The sequence below is a fragment of the Sceloporus undulatus genome, chromosome 7, assembly GCF_019175285.1.
Source record: "Sceloporus undulatus isolate JIND9_A2432 ecotype Alabama chromosome 7, SceUnd_v1.1, whole genome shotgun sequence".
NCBI classification, from domain to species: domain Eukaryota; kingdom Metazoa; phylum Chordata; class Lepidosauria; order Squamata; family Phrynosomatidae; genus Sceloporus; species Sceloporus undulatus.
The window spans coordinates 23,710,733-23,729,557 of record NC_056528.1 but is presented as its reverse complement, the minus strand read 5'-3'; the positions used below and the strand labels follow the sequence as shown (position 1 = coordinate 23,729,557).

At 46.6% G+C, this 18,825-nt stretch overlaps 2 protein-coding genes across 2 annotated transcripts; one reads left to right on the top strand and one right to left on the bottom strand.

Annotated features, from left to right (window-relative positions):
- Positions 1-566: 566 nt before the first annotated feature.
- Positions 567-3,253, bottom strand: POLE4 (DNA polymerase epsilon 4, accessory subunit). Its single transcript, XM_042479593.1, has 4 exons — positions 3,031-3,253; positions 1,737-1,821; positions 1,157-1,198; positions 567-827 (listed from the first exon to the last, which is right to left on the bottom strand). Exons 1-4 carry the CDS (start codon positions 3,247-3,249, stop codon positions 814-816), a joined length of 360 nt encoding a protein of 119 aa, XP_042335527.1. The 5' UTR covers positions 3,250-3,253; the 3' UTR covers positions 567-813.
- Positions 3,248-18,615, top strand: LOC121936902 (excitatory amino acid transporter 5-like). The gene is made up of 14 exons (XM_042479589.1): positions 3,248-4,626; positions 6,736-6,815; positions 8,380-8,592; positions 9,254-9,296; positions 9,579-9,801; positions 10,159-10,258; positions 10,415-10,648; positions 11,490-11,684; positions 12,047-12,181; positions 12,573-12,672; positions 12,805-12,876; positions 16,287-16,319; positions 17,803-17,911; positions 18,232-18,615. Exons 1-14 carry the CDS (start codon positions 4,450-4,452, stop codon positions 18,297-18,299), a joined length of 1,782 nt encoding a protein of 593 aa, XP_042335523.1. The 5' UTR covers positions 3,248-4,449; the 3' UTR covers positions 18,300-18,615.
- Positions 18,616-18,825: the final 210 nt, after the last annotated feature.

Here is an 18,825-nt window from a genome sequence, read left to right as displayed (position 1 = left end):
ACCGTATGCAAACCTAATGCCAAGTAACCCCTCTTGAATTCAGCCGTGTTTGGTCCTAGTCCAATCCTGGATGTAATTCAAACAGTTGTAGTTAAAACGGTTGAAGTAAGGACAAGGGAACAGCGGAGCTTTGGATATTGCAGGACTCTAAACCCCATCATCCTGACAGGAGAGACAGTGGTTAGAGACGGTGGGAGCTGGAATGCGAAACAACTCCAGACTTGTGACCTGAATCAGAAGGCGGCACCTTTCCCCAGGGAATCTACCTAAACTGGGGGGAACTGTGCATCTCTCCAGATGTTGCTGGACTGCAGCTCCCATCAGCCTGAACCAACACAGTTGTGTGTGTAGGAGTGACATTGTAGTCCAACAGCATTTGAAGGCCCACACATTCCCTATCGCCCTCTTACACACCCTGGTTAGTCCTTGGATGGGAGATGGCCAACAAAGACCAGGGGGCTCTATTTCAGAGGAAGGAACTGGTAAAACCACCTCTGAGGATTCCTTGGAAATTCATGGCATCCCCATAAGTCCATAGGCAACATAGAAAAAAGACCAACCAAAGCTTTGGTAGAGACAAAAATATATGTATTTAGGGTAAAGAATGAGCAACGTACAGGTGTAAACAAACCACTGTGGTCATCATATGTACAAAACAATCTGGTATCGTATATACAAAGCAAACCCCACATTTCAGGTCCATTTGAAGGCCATGGGTCAGAGCTTCATCTTGGGAGAGTCTTGCCCTGTGTGCCTCAGGCCTGAAGATCCAGCTCCGGCGCCTCCTTCCCAGGTGCCTCTTCTTCTCTCCGTTCAGTCCAGGGTCCCTAAAACCATTTTGGCACTTTATTTCAGGCCCATGCAGAGAGTGGGTTAGGAGTTCCAAGAAGACTGTAACCTCCCTCCCCAAGTTGGACTACAAGACAAGGGGCGACATAGCTGAGAGCCTCCCCTTTTAACTGTCCTTGGGTTTTTTGCATGGCCCTGTGCCCCCTTTCTGCTCTCCGACTTCCAACTTCACTTTGATCCGGAGCTAGATTTGCTGGCTTAACTTTGCTGCCTACCAAGGGAGCCTCTCTTTTGACTAATCCGGAGCTCAAACATTGGCTCATTGTTTTCTGCAAGGCTGTGAGGACAACCCAAATGGGCAGCTTACCTTCCAGAAATGCAAACTCATCTATCGCTTCGATGGCGTTGTCTGGAATGGAAGCAAGACAACATACAAGAAATTTTAAAAGGTTGCCAGAACTGTTACAATGACCCACAATGATGTAGGCTGCATCTACACTGGAGAAACATCCCGGTTTGGCACCGATTTTCAGCATTCTGGCTCAAGGCTATGGAATTCTGGGAGTTGGAGTTTGTTGTGGGCCCAGAGCGGAACTCCCAGGATTCCATAGCCTTGAGTCAAGATACTGAAAAGTGGTGCCAAACCAGGTTATTCTTCCAGTGTGGATGCTGCCTAAGATTTTAAAGCCAGCTCTCCGCTGGGGTTTGGTTCCTACCCAAGTCCCATGAAATACAATGGGGTAGTAAAATGGTGTCCCTCATATAAAATGGCAAAAGCCAAGGTTTGCTTATGGGAATGTATATATACTTTTGAATACTGTACTGCATTTTCAAGCTGTGAATGGTTGGATCTATGAATAAAGACTCCATGGATATGGAGGTCCGGCTGCATACTTTTGGTGTGGAAGCGCCCCAGAGGATGATGTGTCCGTTCCTGCCTCCCTTACCCAAGTCCTTCCTCTGCAGAGTCTTTCTCTTCCCTTGCTGGGCATAGACGAAGGCATCCCTGGCGATGGTTTCCACAAACAGCTCCTGCGGAGAGAAAGAAAGGGGCAGCACTGAGAGAAAGGGGCTGCTGCGGTCGGGGCTCCTGGGTCAGTAGTGGGGCAGTGGGATCCGTCTCACATTTTCGCCAGCTTTGAAGGATAAAAACCTGGGAACGGATTCAGAGCCCGACTGACACGGAGAAGTGGAAACTGTACCAAAGGTCCAAACAGAAACAATCCAGTTTGAGAATGCTTTAACTGCCCTGGATCAATGCGAGGGAATTCTGGGAACTGTAGTTTTGTGGGACATTAAGCCTTTTCTGCCAGAGAGCTCTGGTGCCACAATAAACTACAATTCCCAGGATTCCCTCGCACTGAGCCAGGGCAGTTAAAGCGTTCTGAAACCAGATCATTTCTGCAGTGTGTTCTGGACCAAAGACAGTCCTCCCTCCCGCCAACAACAACCCTGTGAGGCAGGCTAGGAGGAGGGAGACAAGAGTGAGAAGCCTCACAGTGAGTTTTCAGAGCAAGACTTTGGCATTTAAACCCCGGCCCAGTGCTCTAACCACTGCCCTCCATGGCTAATAGTCAAGACTCCCAATTGCTATGCTTCCTTAACGCTTTCAGAGGCCTAACTGACGGAAATCTCTATGCCCAGCCCCATTTTGTGGGCTCTGAGCTCAGCAATGGGGTGCCATCATCCATTTAGGCAAGATCAGGATTCATAACCAACAAGCAAATTAAAACTCAGGCTGTATCCACACTGGATAAATAAGCTAGTTTGGCACTCTTTTCTGGCTCATGGCTATGGAATTATGGGAGCTCTGGACCCACAAAAAAGTCCAGCTCCCAGAATTCCATAGCAGTTAAAGAGGTGCCAAACCGGGTCATTTCTCCTGTGTGGATGCAGCCTGGGATTAGCCTCAAACAGCGCACGCGCGCGCCCCCTGCCGGCCGAAGGCGTCACTCGCACTCCCAACCTCTCCTCCTGGCCACGCCTATAACTGCTTCTGATTGGCTGAAATCTGATATATTTACATACTGAAGGGAGCCGGTCACCTGATTGGTCACGGCAGAGAATGCGCAGCCCCGCCCCGCCCGCTTCCACTGATTCTTTTATTTCTCCTCAGTCACTGCCCGCGAGTCAATTCAGCGACCTGATTGGTTAGGTCGAAAAAGCGCGCGCGGTGTCCCTAGGAGAAACCGAGGGTTCTGATTGGGTCGCCCCAGACCACGTGCTCCTCCCGAGGCTCACCGCGGCGCGCGCCAGGATGAAGACGGCCTCTTGGCTGGCCAGAGTGACGTCCGGGTCGGCCTTGACCAGCGCCTTCACCCGAGACAGGGGCAGCCGCGACGGACGGGCAGGAGCCGTTGCTGTCGCTGCCGTTGTTATGGGCGCCACGACCGGCGCTTCGGGTTCTTCCCCGGTTGGCGCCGCGGTCGCCTCAGCGGCGCTCGCCTCAGCCGCCGCCATCTTGGCCGCCAGTGCGCCTGCGCGGCGCCGTGTGTCAATCAAAACCCTGCGCCCCGCCCCCTCAGCTGGAATCCCTTCCTTCAAGTCCATCTAAGGACATTCTATGGACAAGGGGCCTAATAAATAGCCCCAAAATCACACAGATGTCAATGTAAATCCTCAGAAGTAGACCAACTCAGCCGAAAAGGTCCTGTGCAGGGGCTGTGGGCACATCTGCACTGTAGAAATAATGTGGTTTGGCCTCACTTTTAAGTAGTATGGCATCATCCCTGTGGGATCCTGGGATTTGTAGTTTCACAAGGGCTTCCAGCCTTCTCTGGAGCCAAATGGTGCCACAAAACCACAGATCCCTGGCCTTGTGCTGGTCTATGACTGTAACAAAGATGAACTGAAGCACTTATCCCAGGATTCCATAGGGATGGGGCCAAACTGCATTGTTTCTGCAGCATCGATGCATCCTCCTTTGACCGCAGTCCCATTTGTGCCAATGCAACAGCAGAAAGTGGCGTTTTGTTTAAGAGGATTGACCCTTGACCTGGAAGAAATGCTCCTCAAGGCTCCTCTGCCTTTCTCCCAAAGGATGCTGGCACTCCTGCTTCGCTTCCTGGCTGTCTTCATAGTGATTCCGTTTAAGCAAAGTTTTGGGATAATAAACTGAAAACAAGCTTTTCATTGAGATTTGAAAACAATGGCGGAAGGAGCGGTCCAGAACTGTGGCTTGCATCCTTTCCAGGAGCCACTTACAAATGGGAATCCATTCTGGAGGATGCTTCTGAACATGTGCAGAGTGCTTCTCTCTTTCCCTCTCCTTCTGCCTTTATTTGACATCTTGCCCAGTCAATTCCTTAAGACTAAGCCCTTTGTTTTTGCTGCGGTGACAGACTTATGGCAGCAGCCTCTCCTTGCTCTTTCTCCAAAGTTAAGTCTCAGATTAGCGCGTCCCATGAAGACGTCACTTTCCATTAAGCCGAAAGGGGCTCAAGGTGGCAAAGGCGACCTGCCGTGATCTTCCACTGAGATTATCAAGCGGTGACGCCTCCTTGTTCCTTCGGCCTCCATCCAGTCTTGCAAGGAAGTATGACTCCTCTGGGACAGAAGGCACCCCAATGATGCCCCGTGGACTCTGGGAATTGGGGATCCCGGCCTCGCCACCGTGTCACACTCTGGTCCTGTTTGGCCAAGGGGATTCGGGACAGCGCCATGTGGGAACGGCTGAAGAAAGCCTTGCTGAGCCCCTTTACCATCACCGCCACAGGGATCCGGAAGAGGCTCCAGGTGTTTTGGACCAAAAACGGCCTCTTGATCCTCTCCTTGCTCTCTGTGGTGACTGGCTGCATCCTGGGCTTTTTGCTGAGGAGGTTGCAGTTGTCTAATCTGGTAAGTAGCATCCAGGGCAGCCCTACAGATCTCTCTAAAGTGCTGTAGCCCCGTCCTATGGACTCCTGGGATCTGTAGTTTTGCAGGACCATGGCACTCAGTTTCTAAGGTAGAGGGATCTTGTAGCACCTTTGAAACTAGCTGAAAGAAAGAAATTGGCAGCGTGAGTTTTCGCAGACCAGTCTACTTTCTCAGATGCATTTGGTGGAGTGGAAGCCAGGTCCAGATATATATATGCCATTGATATGTGAGGATGTCAATACAAATTGCAAGTCCTTTGTGAATGGAAATGGAATTGCAGGTCCAATTTTAACTATGGCAGTTAGTGCACAAAGGCATAGGAAACTGGGCTTTGTGCATGGAGATGAACTGGCAGATCCAGTTTTGCAATGGGGAGAGGAAAGATTAACATCTACACTGTAGAAATAATGCAACTCAATGCCACTTTAAGTGCTGTTGCTGCATCCTGTGGACTCCTGGAATTTGTAGTTTTGTAGTCTTTAGCTTTCTTTGCCCAAGCGTGTTGGTGCCTCACCAAGGTACAAATCCCAGGATTCTGTAGGATGGAGGCATGGACGTTTAAGATGTTTCAAATTGCATTATTTCTGCCACGAAACATAGGTTGGAAGCAGTGCATCCTTGACCCCTCTGCATCCTTTCTCCCCAACATGGTGGGAGGGAGCTGCGTGATCCAGGGAAGGAATTCTGTGTGTGCTCAGGAGCTACATTTCATGTGTCATTCAGAGGCTCACTTTTTGCTCACTCCCATTTTCTGGGAAGAAAGAGAATTACATTGGGGTCACATGTGTCATATTAGCCCCGACTGGGACTCCAAATGTTGAGACATCGTCCTTAGCCAGCACAGCCAAGGGAGAGGGATAATGGGAAATGTGTCTCAGTTCTGGAGAAATATTCTTAGGGTCAGGTTTGGAGTCTTCCATTTTCCTCCTCCCCTTCCGCACCTCCTTGGTGTCAGTGCAGAGGACCCAGGGTGGCCTTTGGGCATCCAATGGAGCCAGAGGGTATTGGGCCCCAAGCCAAGCGCGTTTTCCTTGACTGCAGCAGCCACCCTCACGGCCTCGTGTCATCCCTGGTGCGGTTTAGAAAGAGATGTCGCTTCAGCATCGGGCCTCGGCATCACAGAGGATGCAAGAGCTCAAAAGCTTAAGCCAGTTACTTAACGGCAGCAAGATGGCGAGTGATGTTTTTATGCACGTGTCTCTCCTGGTCATTTCACACATAAAGACACATGGATGAGAAATTTTACCACCACAATCTTGGCCTCAGCCTGGATCCACAGCTTCGCTTTTAGGGCCAGGGCAAGGCCTCTCTGGAATTCATGGAGCTATATGAGTTGAAAGGGACCCCAAGGGTCATTCAGCCCAGGGCCATTCAGCCAGGGCAGGAATCAAAGAATGACAAAAAACAAAAACCAGTGTCATGGGGAACCAACACATTTCCTTCAACCAGCTGGGTTTCTAGGTCTTAGATGGCTTCCTCAGATAAGTGAAATGCAAACCTGCCTTGGCAGATTTATCTATATACATGGGTTGGGGAGGAAGAGCAGAGGAAGAAGCAGTGAATCTGCTTGTGGTTTTAGTCAGAATTTCAAAAGGAGTTCTCCAAGGTGCTGGGCTCCATCTCCCTGAAACAGGTTCAGCACTTTAGGTATCTCCCTTGAGGTTTAGACTTTAAACCATTAATATTACATGTGATGCCTTTTGGAGGCATCATACCCATTCCCCATTCATTCTTCTTTTGAACCAAGAGATATAAAGAAATTTCAGGACAGTCAGAGACAAATGCCATCTCCAAGCATGTAGAGTCTTATGGGGAAACATACTTTTTTCCTTGTTCATTTTCTTGGCAAGATCTGTTCAGAGGCTTTGCTTTTAACTCCCTCTGAGGCTGAGAGAGTGTGACTTGCTCAAGGACACCTGATGGCTTTCCATGGCAGAGTAAGGATTTGAACCCTGGTCTGTTTATTAAAATATTTACACTGTGGCCCATATCATGAGATCACAAGGCCCCATCCATGTTTGTAGCGATATGAATCATCATTAAAGAAACTTACTTTTGCTTTTCTACTTTTTCCTCCCTTCTCTGCAGGAGAAACAGTACTTCTCTTTCCCAGGAGAGCTGTTGATGAGGATGCTGAAGATGCTAATTTTGCCATTGATCACCTCCAGGTAAGAACAGTAGGGAACCTGTGAGAAAGAGGCTTACCTGTCTGGATTTGCTCTTCTGGGACTGCAGGTCAGCTCTCCTTCTCCATCTCCCTGCATTGTCCTGCATTGGGAGTGTGATATTTGTTACCTTCAATACAACCATTAACCGTTTTTTTTTAAAGAAGCCCTTCTCTCCGTTTCTCCAGCGTCACAAGAGACAACCCCATCCACATTTTGTTAATCCCAGAATATTTTCTGTCAGCTTCCAGTACAAGTAGAGACTTTTCACACCTGCTGCCCAGGTTGGCTTATTTTAACCCATCATAAAATGAGAAAAAACAGGAACAAAATCTGTGACTTTTCAGTCAGTCTGGATAAGCCCTATGTTTATTTTAACGGTTGTGAGCTTCCCTGAGCCCCAAACAGTGGGGAGAGGTGGGATTTAAAGATGATGATGATGATGATGATGATGCCAATAAACTATGTGATTACAGTAAAGTGCATGCCAGTTGTAGGGAGGAGAACTTTGGACTCTCCCTTGCCTTATTGATTCTTCCCCTTATTTGTTCCTTTTTCTCTAAAATAGATAGTCAGACAGACAGACAGACAGACAAATGCAGGAAGAGTTATTTTTATGTAAACAAGAAAAAAGAAATTGGAATGAGATTTCTGAAAAGGCTTTTTCCAGCTCAGTGGAGTTTTTTTGATGTGCTGAGCATCTACTGTATAAATCCACTAGCACTATGGCCCTATAGGTCTTGTTGGGCTATGGCTTCCACAGCCATGGTCTAAACAAATTAGTCATCTGTCTTTTGAGTCAGAACCCTGATCCATGTAGCTCAGTATTTTCTAATGCATAGAGTATAGGACCTTTCATAGGATCACATGGTTGGAAGGCTCTCCCAAGGGTCATCTATTCCACCCTTGGCAGGAGATCCACATCTACAGCATCCTTGAGTAGTGGGTTACCCAACCTCTGCTTAGAAACCTCCCATCACCTTCCGACAGAGTTTTGTCCAGGGTCAAGCAGCTGTTACCACCTGGGAGTTCTTTGTCTGCACTCATCTCCTCCCACCCTGGCTATGGAAATCCATCACATGGCATTGAATGTGCTGCTGCAGCTTAGATCTTGCAAAGGGCTAGGGATTAAAAGGTGTGGCAGCCAAAGTCATGCGTCACCATTCATCTCTTAAAGTCGCCTTTCGATCAAGGCGCTAGACACGGAGGATAATGGTGGAAAGATGAGTTGGTGTGAAACTGGCCTTGAGGGGAGAATCATTCTTATCATCATCATAATCATTTTTAGAAGTATACTTCAGTTAACAAAGTTCGTGTTTCCCTGACATGACTCCTCAAACAGAAATTTTGGTACCTGAGGCAAGAATAATGGGAGTAGGCCAGGGTGAGATTCCTCCCATCACAAAAAGGAAGAGCAGTTCAGTACATTTCAGCAGACTTTGTGACATAACAACACAAGCACCCCCAGATTCATAATCATTTTGTTGTGTGTATATGTGTGTGTGTGTACGTATATATATATACATTTCCCTTTCTCTCTCTTCCCCCTCCTGATCCTCCTGGTTAGCCTCATGTCCGGCTTGGCCACTATGGACTCCAAAGTGTGTGGAAAGATGGGTGTCATCACCATCACCTACTACCTCTGGACGACCTTTCTGGCTGTGACGACAGGGATCATCCTGGTGGTCACCATCCACCCTGGAGCCGCAGCCCAGAAGGAGGATTACTCGGTCGGCAAAGTGGTGCTCAGTTCCGCAGACGCTTTACTAGACCTCATCAGGTACTGGCTGTATGCACCCACACGCAGGCACCAGATTTCTCTGCTTTACCCATAGAGTTGGAATTGCTCCCAAGGGCCATTTAGTCCTTACTAGTGCAGGAATCCACCACTAAAGCATCCCTGAAACCTTTAGAAACCTCCAAGGAAGAAAAACCACCAACACTCTGAAGCAGGATTGTAGAATCATAGGATGGTAGAGTTGGAAGGGACCCCAAGGATCATCCTGTCTAACCCACTGCTAATCAAGGAATTGCCCAGCTCTCGCACTTGTCAGAAGTGGCCATCCAAGCTCTCTTTAAAAAATTCTAAAGAAAGAGTCTCCTACTCTCCAAGGTAGAATTGTAGTCATAGGCCCACAACATCTGGAGTTGCAATCCACCATCCCTTGCTCCTCAGGTAAGGGATCCAAGGAAGCTGAGATGCCCTACAGTTGCTTCTCAACCTGGAGTAACTGGATGTTGCTAGACTACAACTCCCATCATCTCTTTGACCACTCTTGTTGGGGTTTCTGGGAGCCATCTGGAGGGCCAACACTCCCTGCCACTGGGTTGTTATTTTTCATGATCTAATTATTTATATGGTGATGATGTGGATTCCTGAAGGAAGTTTTCAAAAACTTCTTTGCAGATTTCTCAATTCTGTTTCATCTTCTCTCCTGCAGAAACATGTTCCCTTCCAATCTCATTGAGGCCTCATTCCAACAGGTGAGTCCCCTACTCAGACTTCTACCCGGCAGCTAAACCCAGGGTATGGCCCTGGCCAACTGCTGCCTCCCATGTCAGTGAAGGTGGTGCATATGCTCTGGATTTTAGTCTCAACATTTAATGCTCTCTCTTTCTCACACACGCGCACACACGCGCACACACACGAGCGATGTCAAGCCCCCATCTTAGTAGAAACTCGGGTTAAGTCTGTGAGAACCCTTGTTTTAGCTGAGACTTAGCTCTCATCTTCCTGTCTGTCACAAGTTTCTACTTTGCTTCCAGTACCGAACGGTCCTTGTACCTGTGGTGAAGTCCTCGGGAGACCCAAAGACAGCTAAGAAGTCTCTGAGTTTTATTTACTTCATGCCAGATGCTGAAAATCCAAGAATCCAGCGGCCAGTGCTCCTTGAGATCACACCATCTCCAGAAATGACTTACCGGACTCTCCCTGGAAACAATAATGAAATGAATGTCCTGGGAATTGTCATCTTCTCAGCCACAATTGGTATGTGGCACCCCTGTCTACCCAGCATTGGAAAGCAGCATAGAATCGGGATTAAATGTATCTGGGATATGGGAATCACTAGCATTAATAACACAAGTCATTTTAGCATGTGCACTTTTTCAAAAGGATGGGTTCATGTTTGGTGGAATATGTGATGTGGAATTGTTTAATTACCTCCCAGCAAATGGCTCGTTTTGCCCAAAAGGCCAGAAATGTGAAGAATCAGTGGGATAGCTCTGCTTCAAGAAATCCTTTTTATCTGGGGTTTGAGCAAAATAATGCGTATTCTTCCTATCCCCCTACCTGTGAAACCTTGATCCTCCTGGGCCTATAACCAACCATTGTTTCACATGGCAGGTTTCCTTCTGGGAAAAATGGGTGAGCGCGGGGCACCGCTGGTCAATGTGTGCCAGTGCCTCAATGAAGCCGTAATGAAGATCGTCTCCATGGCTGTCTGGTAAGTCTAAGTGCAAAGAAATGTTTTCCTTTCCAAAAAGTGGGAGGAGATGTGGAGGATGAAAGCCTCAAAACAAAAATAACCTCAGGGCTCACATGCAGCTGCATTTTCTCCTTCTCTCCATCCTCCGAGCTCAAACAACTTATGTTTCACCAGGTACTTCCCTTTCGGCATTGTCTTCTTGATCGCTGGAAAGATCTTGGAGATGGAAGATCCTTATGTGATTGGGAAGAAACTGGGCCTGTATGCCATGACTGTTGTGATTGGGTTGGCCATCCACAGCCTTTGCTTCTTGCCTCTCCTCTTTGTGCTCCTGACTAAGAAAAACCCTTTCTCCTTCATCCGGGGCATCCTCCAAGCTTTGCTGATTGCTCTGGCAACATCATCCAGGTAGGCGAGAGGCTGATGGAGAATCCAAACCACGGTTGGGGAACTGGAACCAAACAAAATACAGTTGAGGTGTATTGCTTCTCAGATACTCCACAACTTTTTATCAGTTCATCATATCATCACCATTATCATCTTCTAGTGCCATCAGGGTACATGGCGCTTCACACAGAATTAAACAAGAAAAAAGACAGACAGCCCTTCTGAAGGCATACAGTCTAAATAAACACATGGACACCTACGAGAGAAGGAATAATACAAATAAAGGAATAATACAAATATAAAACTGTGTTATCAATATAATACAATTGTAAACTAAGAGCCCAAACAGACAGGCCAAAATAAAGCTGCTTCGGGTCATTTTGGAGGTATGTTGTTTAAATGACACACACATCTTAAGAGTCCAGAAGCTGCACTAAAGCTGCACTCCAGTCCTTAGGATCATTTAAACAGCATACCTCCAAAGTGACCTGAAGCAGATTTATTTTGGCCTGTCTGTTCGGGTCCTAAATTACCTAAGTACAAATTCACAAACCAGTGCAATATAAAAAAGCTAATAAACACATGTGATCATAATAGAAAATTTTATGAAACTAAATTGGAAGTCCCAAAACTTTAAAGAACAAGAAACCTTTAAAATAGAGACTGAGATTTAAAAAATGATATTCTTCTCATCTGGAATATCCTATACCTTGTGGGCAACCTCCAACACAGACACACAAGAGCATCCTTCCCCTGTTATGTTTAGCAGATGCCCAATTATCCTGCCCTGTTGTTTTCTGGTCCTGTGTTTTATCAGCTTCCAACTGTCACAAGAGCCTGTTTTCTTTCCTCTCCCTTGTAGCTCAGCCACTCTGCCCATCACCCTGAAGTGTCTTCTAGAGAACAACGGGATCGACCGACGGATAGCCCGCTTTGTTCTTCCAGTTGGCGCAACCATCAACATGGATGGAACCGCCCTTTATGAAGCGGTAGCAGCCATATTCATTGCACAAGTCAACGAGTATGACCTGGACTTGGGACAGATCATAACCATCAGGTAAGTCTCTTCCCTTTCCTCCCTTGGTCTTAAACCCAGCTGTGGCCAGTGGTTGTATTACAGTGGAGTGGTAATTCCACCCTCTGATTTCTCCACAGCCCCAGCAGATTTTGTTGTTGACGTTACTATATTTATTTCAATCCTACCCTTTTCTCAGTTAGGAGACACAAGGCAGCTTACAACAAGTTGAGAAAACATAGTTAAAAATCCTTAGCCTGGCACTGAATGCACCCAATCCAGGTGATTTGTATGTCCAGCACTAGGAATTTGGATACTGGCTGGAATGACACCCAGTTCTAGATCAAGACAGTAGGGACTAATTCCCCTTTCCCATGGCAACATGCTCTTCCTTCCCCCCACAGCATCACAGCCACAGCAGCAAGCATTGGGGCAGCTGGAATACCCCAGTCAGGCCTTGTCACCATGGTCATCGTGTTGACATCGGTCGGCCTCCCCACGGAAGACATCACCCTGATTATTGCCATCGATTGGGCCTTGTGAGTCACTACCCTTCCCTCATTCCTTGTGTTCAAGTGTTCAGGAGGAGTCTTTATGGATATAACACAGAATCAGAGAATCAGAGAGTCTGGCAGCTGAGAGGAGCCACCAGGAACTTCTAGTCCAACCCCATGCCAGGCAGTTAGACACAACTAAAACACTCCTGAAAGACCCTTAACCTAAACACTTTTCTCTGATGGGGTGGGGGAAGTGGGAAAAGGAGAAAAGAACCAGGACATTTTAAAAGCAGCTGAAAAAGTGTGATGAGAGAGGATTAACTGGGACTCCTTCTACCAAAACAGGACAGCTGTGGGGTATGCCCTGCACACATTAAAATACATAATCTCTTGAACCAGTTTCTAACCATTTCTTTTTCCCCCTCTCCCACAGGGACCGGCTGCGGACAATGACCAATGTCCTTGGTGATGCGCTCGCTGCTGGAATCATTGCACACATCTGCCGAGAAGATTTTGCCCCAAAACCACCCAAAGTACGTACCTAGCAAGAAAGGATTAAGCCCTAAAAATCCAGTGGGAGCACTGAGGTGGGGTGATTTGAGGATTCACAGTGGGCTTATTTCCAATCCATGTTTTCTTTCCACCTTCCCTCCCCCTTGCCACAGGAGCCCAAGAACCATAAAGTGAAGCCATCCCTGGACCATACCAAGAACCATGTGGTGGAAATCATTGGAGAGGTTGTATCTGAGCCCAACCACTACAACATCTGTCACGTCTAACAACCAGGTCTCTCTTTCTCTTCTGCTTAATGTTGGTGCTGCTGCTAAGACAGGGCTGAGGTGCCTGGCTTACAGCAGGCTCTGCTGCACAAGCGTTTTGGGACGCACAAACACAGTGGCAAGGTCTGCTCCATTCAAGGCCACCAGGGACGAAACAAAGAGTCTTGAGACAGAGATATTCTCTGAGAAGGATGGAAAGAATGCCAGTCATTGTGGGTGGCTCATGTGACTTTTGTCCTGATGGAAACCCAGCACCCTGGTTCTCAGAAGAATCTTCCCAACTCTCCTCCAATGGGTTTCTTTCTGCAGCTTTTGGAAGTAGCTTACATATATAAAGTCTCTTTGGATGAAAAAAAGGACTGAGACCTACTAGATAAGAATGCTTGAGGAGTCACATCAACTTTGGAGCATAAACAGAAGAGGCAACTTTGGTCTATTTATCTTTCTTTATTCTTTGAAAGGTCTCCTTTTTTAAAAAACAAACAAGAGCAACATCTTTTTATAGCAAGATTATTATTTTTTTATATGCCAAGCTTTCTTCTGGAAAGGTCAACAGCAATTCTGTGGTGATGAAATCTAAATGCATCTTCAGCTGAGTAGATGAGAAAGATGGAGTCTGCTAGAAGCTAAGTTGCACCGTCTTGGGTTTTGTTGGCTTGTTCCTCGTTTTGCTGGAAAGCAGAAAATAGCAGTACAGGGCATGTGCTGCCTGGTATTGCCCGAATGCAAGCCTCCGAAGGGTGTACAGATGTTCCCTCCGCACACCTGTCCATGCTCATGTACTGACCAGCCAATGTGGGAGCTGTCACAAAGATGCTCTGGAGGTGATGGGGACAGTCTTGAAGCAGAAGAGACAGGCAGAGGAAGTCCAAACAAAGGAGGACGGTCAAAGGACAGGAGCACAAATGGCCAGGGACAAGTGTTGAAGCCACCAAGGAGGGATTAGGAAGTGGATCCACTGCAGAGCGAAGGGGGCAGCCCTTTTGGCTGAGATGCTGAGCACTTTAGTGAGGAGCCATTGTCTGTGAAAAGACAGAGGGAAGCCTTATAACATTTCACAGATTGAAACTGGGATGCATGTGGCCCATTAACCTCAGAGTGGGCTGAAAGGTTGTGACCAGGCAATGAGAAGAGAAAAGTTATTAATGAGGATGGACACACTAAACTCTTTCAAGCAAGCATGACTGGAGTTTATTTACAAACAACCCTAACGAAGCGACTGGAAAGGACAAAGCTCTGTTCCTACCTTTGCACACTGAACTCTCTTTGCAAAAACTGAAGTAAGCCAGAGAGGAAAGAGGAAACTGAGAGGAAGAAAGAGAAACTGGGACATTATACAAGTAGTTGAGTAAGTGGGTTGGTAGAAGACTATCCAGAACCAGCCTTTCTTCTGCTTTGTGAAGCTATGATGAATGTGCTGTTTGTGGGGGTCCCATTCAGAGAAGAAACTGTGAAGCAGGTGGTGAAAGAATGATTGGAAGTGGAACTGACTGCCCATCTCAGACTTTACATCTTTATCATAATTTGGGACATTAAATCTGCATGCTGGCCATGGGGAGAGAGATGGAAATGGCAGCAGTAAAGCGATCTAGATGGTGCTTTTTTTGTTGTTCTTTTTTTTTTTTAATGCTAATAAAAATTACTGAAAACTCAGTGGTTTGTGTTTGTGGATCTGTTTCTCTTTCAGAAGACAATAAACATTTCTTCTCCCTTGTTCACTGAGCTATCACTCGGTTCCCCCTCCTTCCTCCATCATGGAAAGCCGAGGGCCTAAATTGAGTAAGAATCATGCAAACTTCCCAATGCTGTTGGACTGCAAGTCCTATCAACCCTACCTCTGTGTCCTCAATGGTGAGGCATGCTGGAAGCTGCAGTCTAGCAATTTCTGGCAATTCCTAAACTTGGGAACTTAGTTTTCAGGAATGGAAGTAAGTTGAGGACAAAGGTAGAAAGTGGGAGGAGGAGAGACAAACCAGGGTGTTTTAAAAGCAGGTGAGAAAGTGGGATTGCATAGGCTTATTGGGGACTGTCCCTGCCAAATTGGGCCAGTTGGAGGGAATGCACTGGTGGCATAAAGACCTGCATGTGCAATTGATGCATCCTTGAGATGAACTGGCTCTCCTTGGAGCATTTCTCCTGGCTGTCTGAAGTGTCCCTTCCTTAGTATGTACCACAAGGAGCCTGTGGCCATGCTGATATTGCTGGACTCCGACCCTCCTGAGCCCCAGCCAACATAGTCAGGGGTCAAGAACAAGGGAATTGTGCAATATTTTGTGACCGGTTGTGGTCCAAGGCCTCCGTTATGAAACCTCTTTAGCCATGAGCATTGTTGCAAAACAGATTCCGCAATCATGGAGGGTAACGGAAGCGATCTCTCTGACTACCCAGAAATCTTATCACTCCTTTTCTTCTAAAAGCCACCGATAAAGCTTGTGATGAGTCTGCATCCTGCCTTGATATCTCAGGCATCATCCTATCCTCATCATCAGCACCCAAACCGGGGCTGATAACCACCATAATTGGCACAAAGCATCGTCTCTCTCTTCCTCTTTCCCTGAGAGCTATTGAAATGTTTGCCCCATGCTTGCCCACACTCTAGGGATGGGCAATGTGGTGCCATATCTGAGTAATGTTTTCTTAACACCCCAGTCTGAAAAAATCCTAATATAAACAAAGAGTGGGGAAACCTCTTGAGTACTGAGCAGCCGAAGAACACAAAAAGGCATTAGGGGCATCTCTTGGTCCATCCTTCCTCCTCCCTGAAGATGAAGCTCTTGCTGGGCACCTTTGCTTTCCTCCTGGTTGTGGCTTCCTTTGCTCTGGCCATCTATGACTTCTGTGAGTGATTTCCTTTTGCTCCTCTAACTATTTCTCAGGCTTATCCTTGTGGAAGGGATCTGAGTTGCAATGGCATCCGAATGGGGAGGCAAGAGGGTAATTATCATCTCCATCATTTTTTAAAAATCAGTAGCATTTGTAAGCAATCGAAAAGCCTGGATAATGTACAGTCAGCCATTGGTATCCACGGATTCAAGCAAATGGCCAAACCAAGGTTTGCTTTTGGGAATTTATATATTTTTGGAGTATTTTCAAAATATATAAATTCCCAAAAGCAAACCTTGGTTTTGCCATTTTATATAAGGGACACCGTTTTACTCTGACATTCTATTTAATGGGACTTCAGCATCCACAGATTTTGTTATCCTTTGGCGGGGGGGTCCTGGAACCAGCAGATACCAAGGGCCCACTGCATGTGTCTCTGCACCCCCAGTTGGCTACTCTAACACCCCAAAACTGTGGTGTGCAAAAGACCAGTCCTAGAAGAGTCAAAACTCACTCAGTGACAGTGTTATCCATTTCTTTTCCAGGCTCAGATGTCGAGCGGAGCAAGTATCTGCCTGGTAAGTCCTCAGCGTCGTCCATTTCATTGCAACAGGTGGGCAACGCAAGTGAATAAGGGGCTTCATTACACCCCCAGCAGACCTTGACAGGCTGCACTCTTACCCTTGTGAGGAGGAAAAATCATATTTTTTAATGTATTGCCAAATGACCTGTTAGCATACCCGGTTCAAATTACTAACATTGTTTGCACTCAGTTAATGGGAAGGAGATGCGGGGAAAGTCTTGCTCTTCCCTCTCAGCTCAGGCAAAAGTAAGCTGCTGTAGCCTCTCCTAGCTTATGTGTTCTTCCTTTTTAATAACTCTTTTTTCTGCTGCAAAAAGGGGGCTTCTCCTAGGTGTAAAGTAGCCCAGAATGGGCCAAAAACATGACAAAATGGCCCCATTCCTTCCAAGAGGCATTGAGAGGCTAAAGAAATTCAATTTGTTTTGCAGGGCTGTGGCCCTGAGCCGTCCGTCTAGCATAGATTTTGGAAATCTCAATATGGAGCCTGAGTGGGATGGGCCGCTGTCAGTGTTATGATTCCGAGATCTATCTATATGAGAGGAGTGTTTCAGGGAGGAGACCCACAATTTAATGAGCCCTTGGTTTTGGTTTTGGTTTTCCATTAGGACATAGGTGCTGCATACATATTCATCAAAGCCAGTTTGACTGACTTCCTTGGTGGGCTTCAGGCCTACACACCCCATGTGCCATTTGCCAGCTGTCATGTACGTTTGTTGTTGTTCAAGTCATTTCCAAACTGATAGCGACCTGGCAAGATTTGCTCAGAGGAGGTCTGCCTTCCCTTGAGGCTGAGCGCATGTGACTTGTCCAAGGCTGTCCAGTGGGTTTTCATGGCCGAGCTGGGAATCAAACCCTGGTCTCCACTGAGTCATAGTCCAAGACTCAAGCCACTGCAGCATGCTGGTTCTCAGGTCATATTCAGCTGAGGTTAAACTGAAAAGGTCTTATGTCCCTCCCTGGGGGGAAATCTCCACCCCAAGTGGTCATCTTCCCGAGGGCAGGGAATTGTCTAACTAAAAAGATTGTATGTACAGTGCTGTGTAAATTTACAGCGCTTCATAAATAAAGGTTAATAATAATAATAATAATCTCATTGGGCAGTTGTCTCTTCTGACTCCCCTATGACACTGAACCCAATAAATGTAACTTAACCCAGCGCCTCATTAACCCTTTCAGAGGCATTGTTAAGGGAGTGCAGGCCATACTGGGTGACACCCTAGGTGCACAGCTGGTGGGACTGGCATGGTGGCTGCTTCCATTTCTCACTTGCCCAGCAGCCATGGCAGCCCCCGAATGTTTTTAGCAGAGATGAAGGAAAGAAGCTTAGATGGAATGACACTCTCAGCCTGTCCAGAACATATTCCCAGATTGATGGAGATGGGAGATTTTTTGGGGAGAGGGAATCCAAATTCAGTGTTCCCCTCGCTTTAATTTTACTTAATTGATATATCCCTCCTTTCTCTTGCTTCTTTCATTAGTACAAGGCCAAGTTGTCTGCTGCACAAAATACACATCAAAGCAAGTGCCGCTGGCTATCTTGGTGGATTACGAATATGCCAACAGCAGATGCGCCATGCCAGCTGTCATGTAAGTGTTGCACCCTTGTTTGAAAACCGAGGTCGAATGCAAAAATTCAGAGATACGCATGCATATATATATATATATACAGATCCTGTTTCTTCATAGTGTGCGATGTGTGTGTTTTCAGGGATTCAGGGATTGTTTTTGCGTCAAAAAAATCTTTACCTCTTTTCTGGTCCTTTCATCCCCTGGGTTTGTGTTCCAGTTTTGGGAGCAGCAGAAAACAAGCTGCCTCCATCTTCTCCATGGCATCTCTTCAGATATTTAAAGATAGCTCTGCCACATCCCTTCTCAGGTACTAAAACACCTCAATGCCTCTTTTGCAGATTCAGGACGAAGAGAAACAAGAAGGTCTGTGCCAATCCCGCTGACAATTGGGTCCAGAATCTCATAAACCATCTCCCTCCACCAAAGTGACCCTTTCCCCCCATTTCCAGCTCCTTCTGAGGGAGAGAAGAGAAAGCAGAGCTTGAATGATCTCAAAATGTTTAAAGAAAGGAATTAGCCTTGCAAAATGAAAAAAGTATTAAAAGGAATACCTCTGAGCATGTGTAGAGTGCCTTTCACCACAAAGATGTGTTTCCTTGTCAGGTCAGCTGGCCCTTCTCCTTATCTCTTCACCAAATCTTTGAAGGTTGGACACACAAAGGGATAGAAACGTAACTCAATTAACATTTTCAAACAAAATGGGGAATTTATTGCTAACTAAATTAATTGACTTAGGTCGGCATTTCAGCATCTATTTCAAAAGGAGTGCCTCTGAGCATGTGTAGAGTGCCTTTCATCACGAAGCCCTTCTCTAATCCCTGCATAAATGGCTTTGAAAGTTAAACACTGACCAATTAATTAAGTTCTCAATGGGGTTAGAATGTGTCTAGCAAAAAGAGTAATGGGATTTATAAAAGGTAGTAACTAAGTCT

Coding starts and splice junctions, on each gene's coding strand:
- LOC121936902 (XM_042479589.1), top strand. CDS start 4,450: ATGTGGGAACGGCTGAAGAAAGCCTTGCTGAGCCCCTTTACCATCACC. Junction 4,627..6,735: donor GGTTGCAGTTGTCTAATCTG/GTAAGTAGCATC, acceptor CCTTCTCTGCAG/GAGAAACAGTACTTCTCTTT. Junction 6,816..8,379: donor TTGCCATTGATCACCTCCAG/GTAAGAACAGTA, acceptor CCTCCTGGTTAG/CCTCATGTCCGGCTTGGCCA.
- POLE4 (XM_042479593.1), bottom strand. CDS start 3,249: ATGGCGGCGGCTGAGGCGAGCGCCGCTGAGGCGACCGCGGCGCCAACC. Junction 1,822..3,030: donor TCATCCTGGCGCGCGCCGCG/GTGAGCCTCGGG, acceptor TTCTCTCCGCAG/GAGCTGTTTGTGGAAACCAT. Junction 1,199..1,736: donor TCTGCAGAGGAAGGACTTGG/GTAAGGGAGGCA, acceptor CTTCCATTCCAG/ACAACGCCATCGAAGCGATA.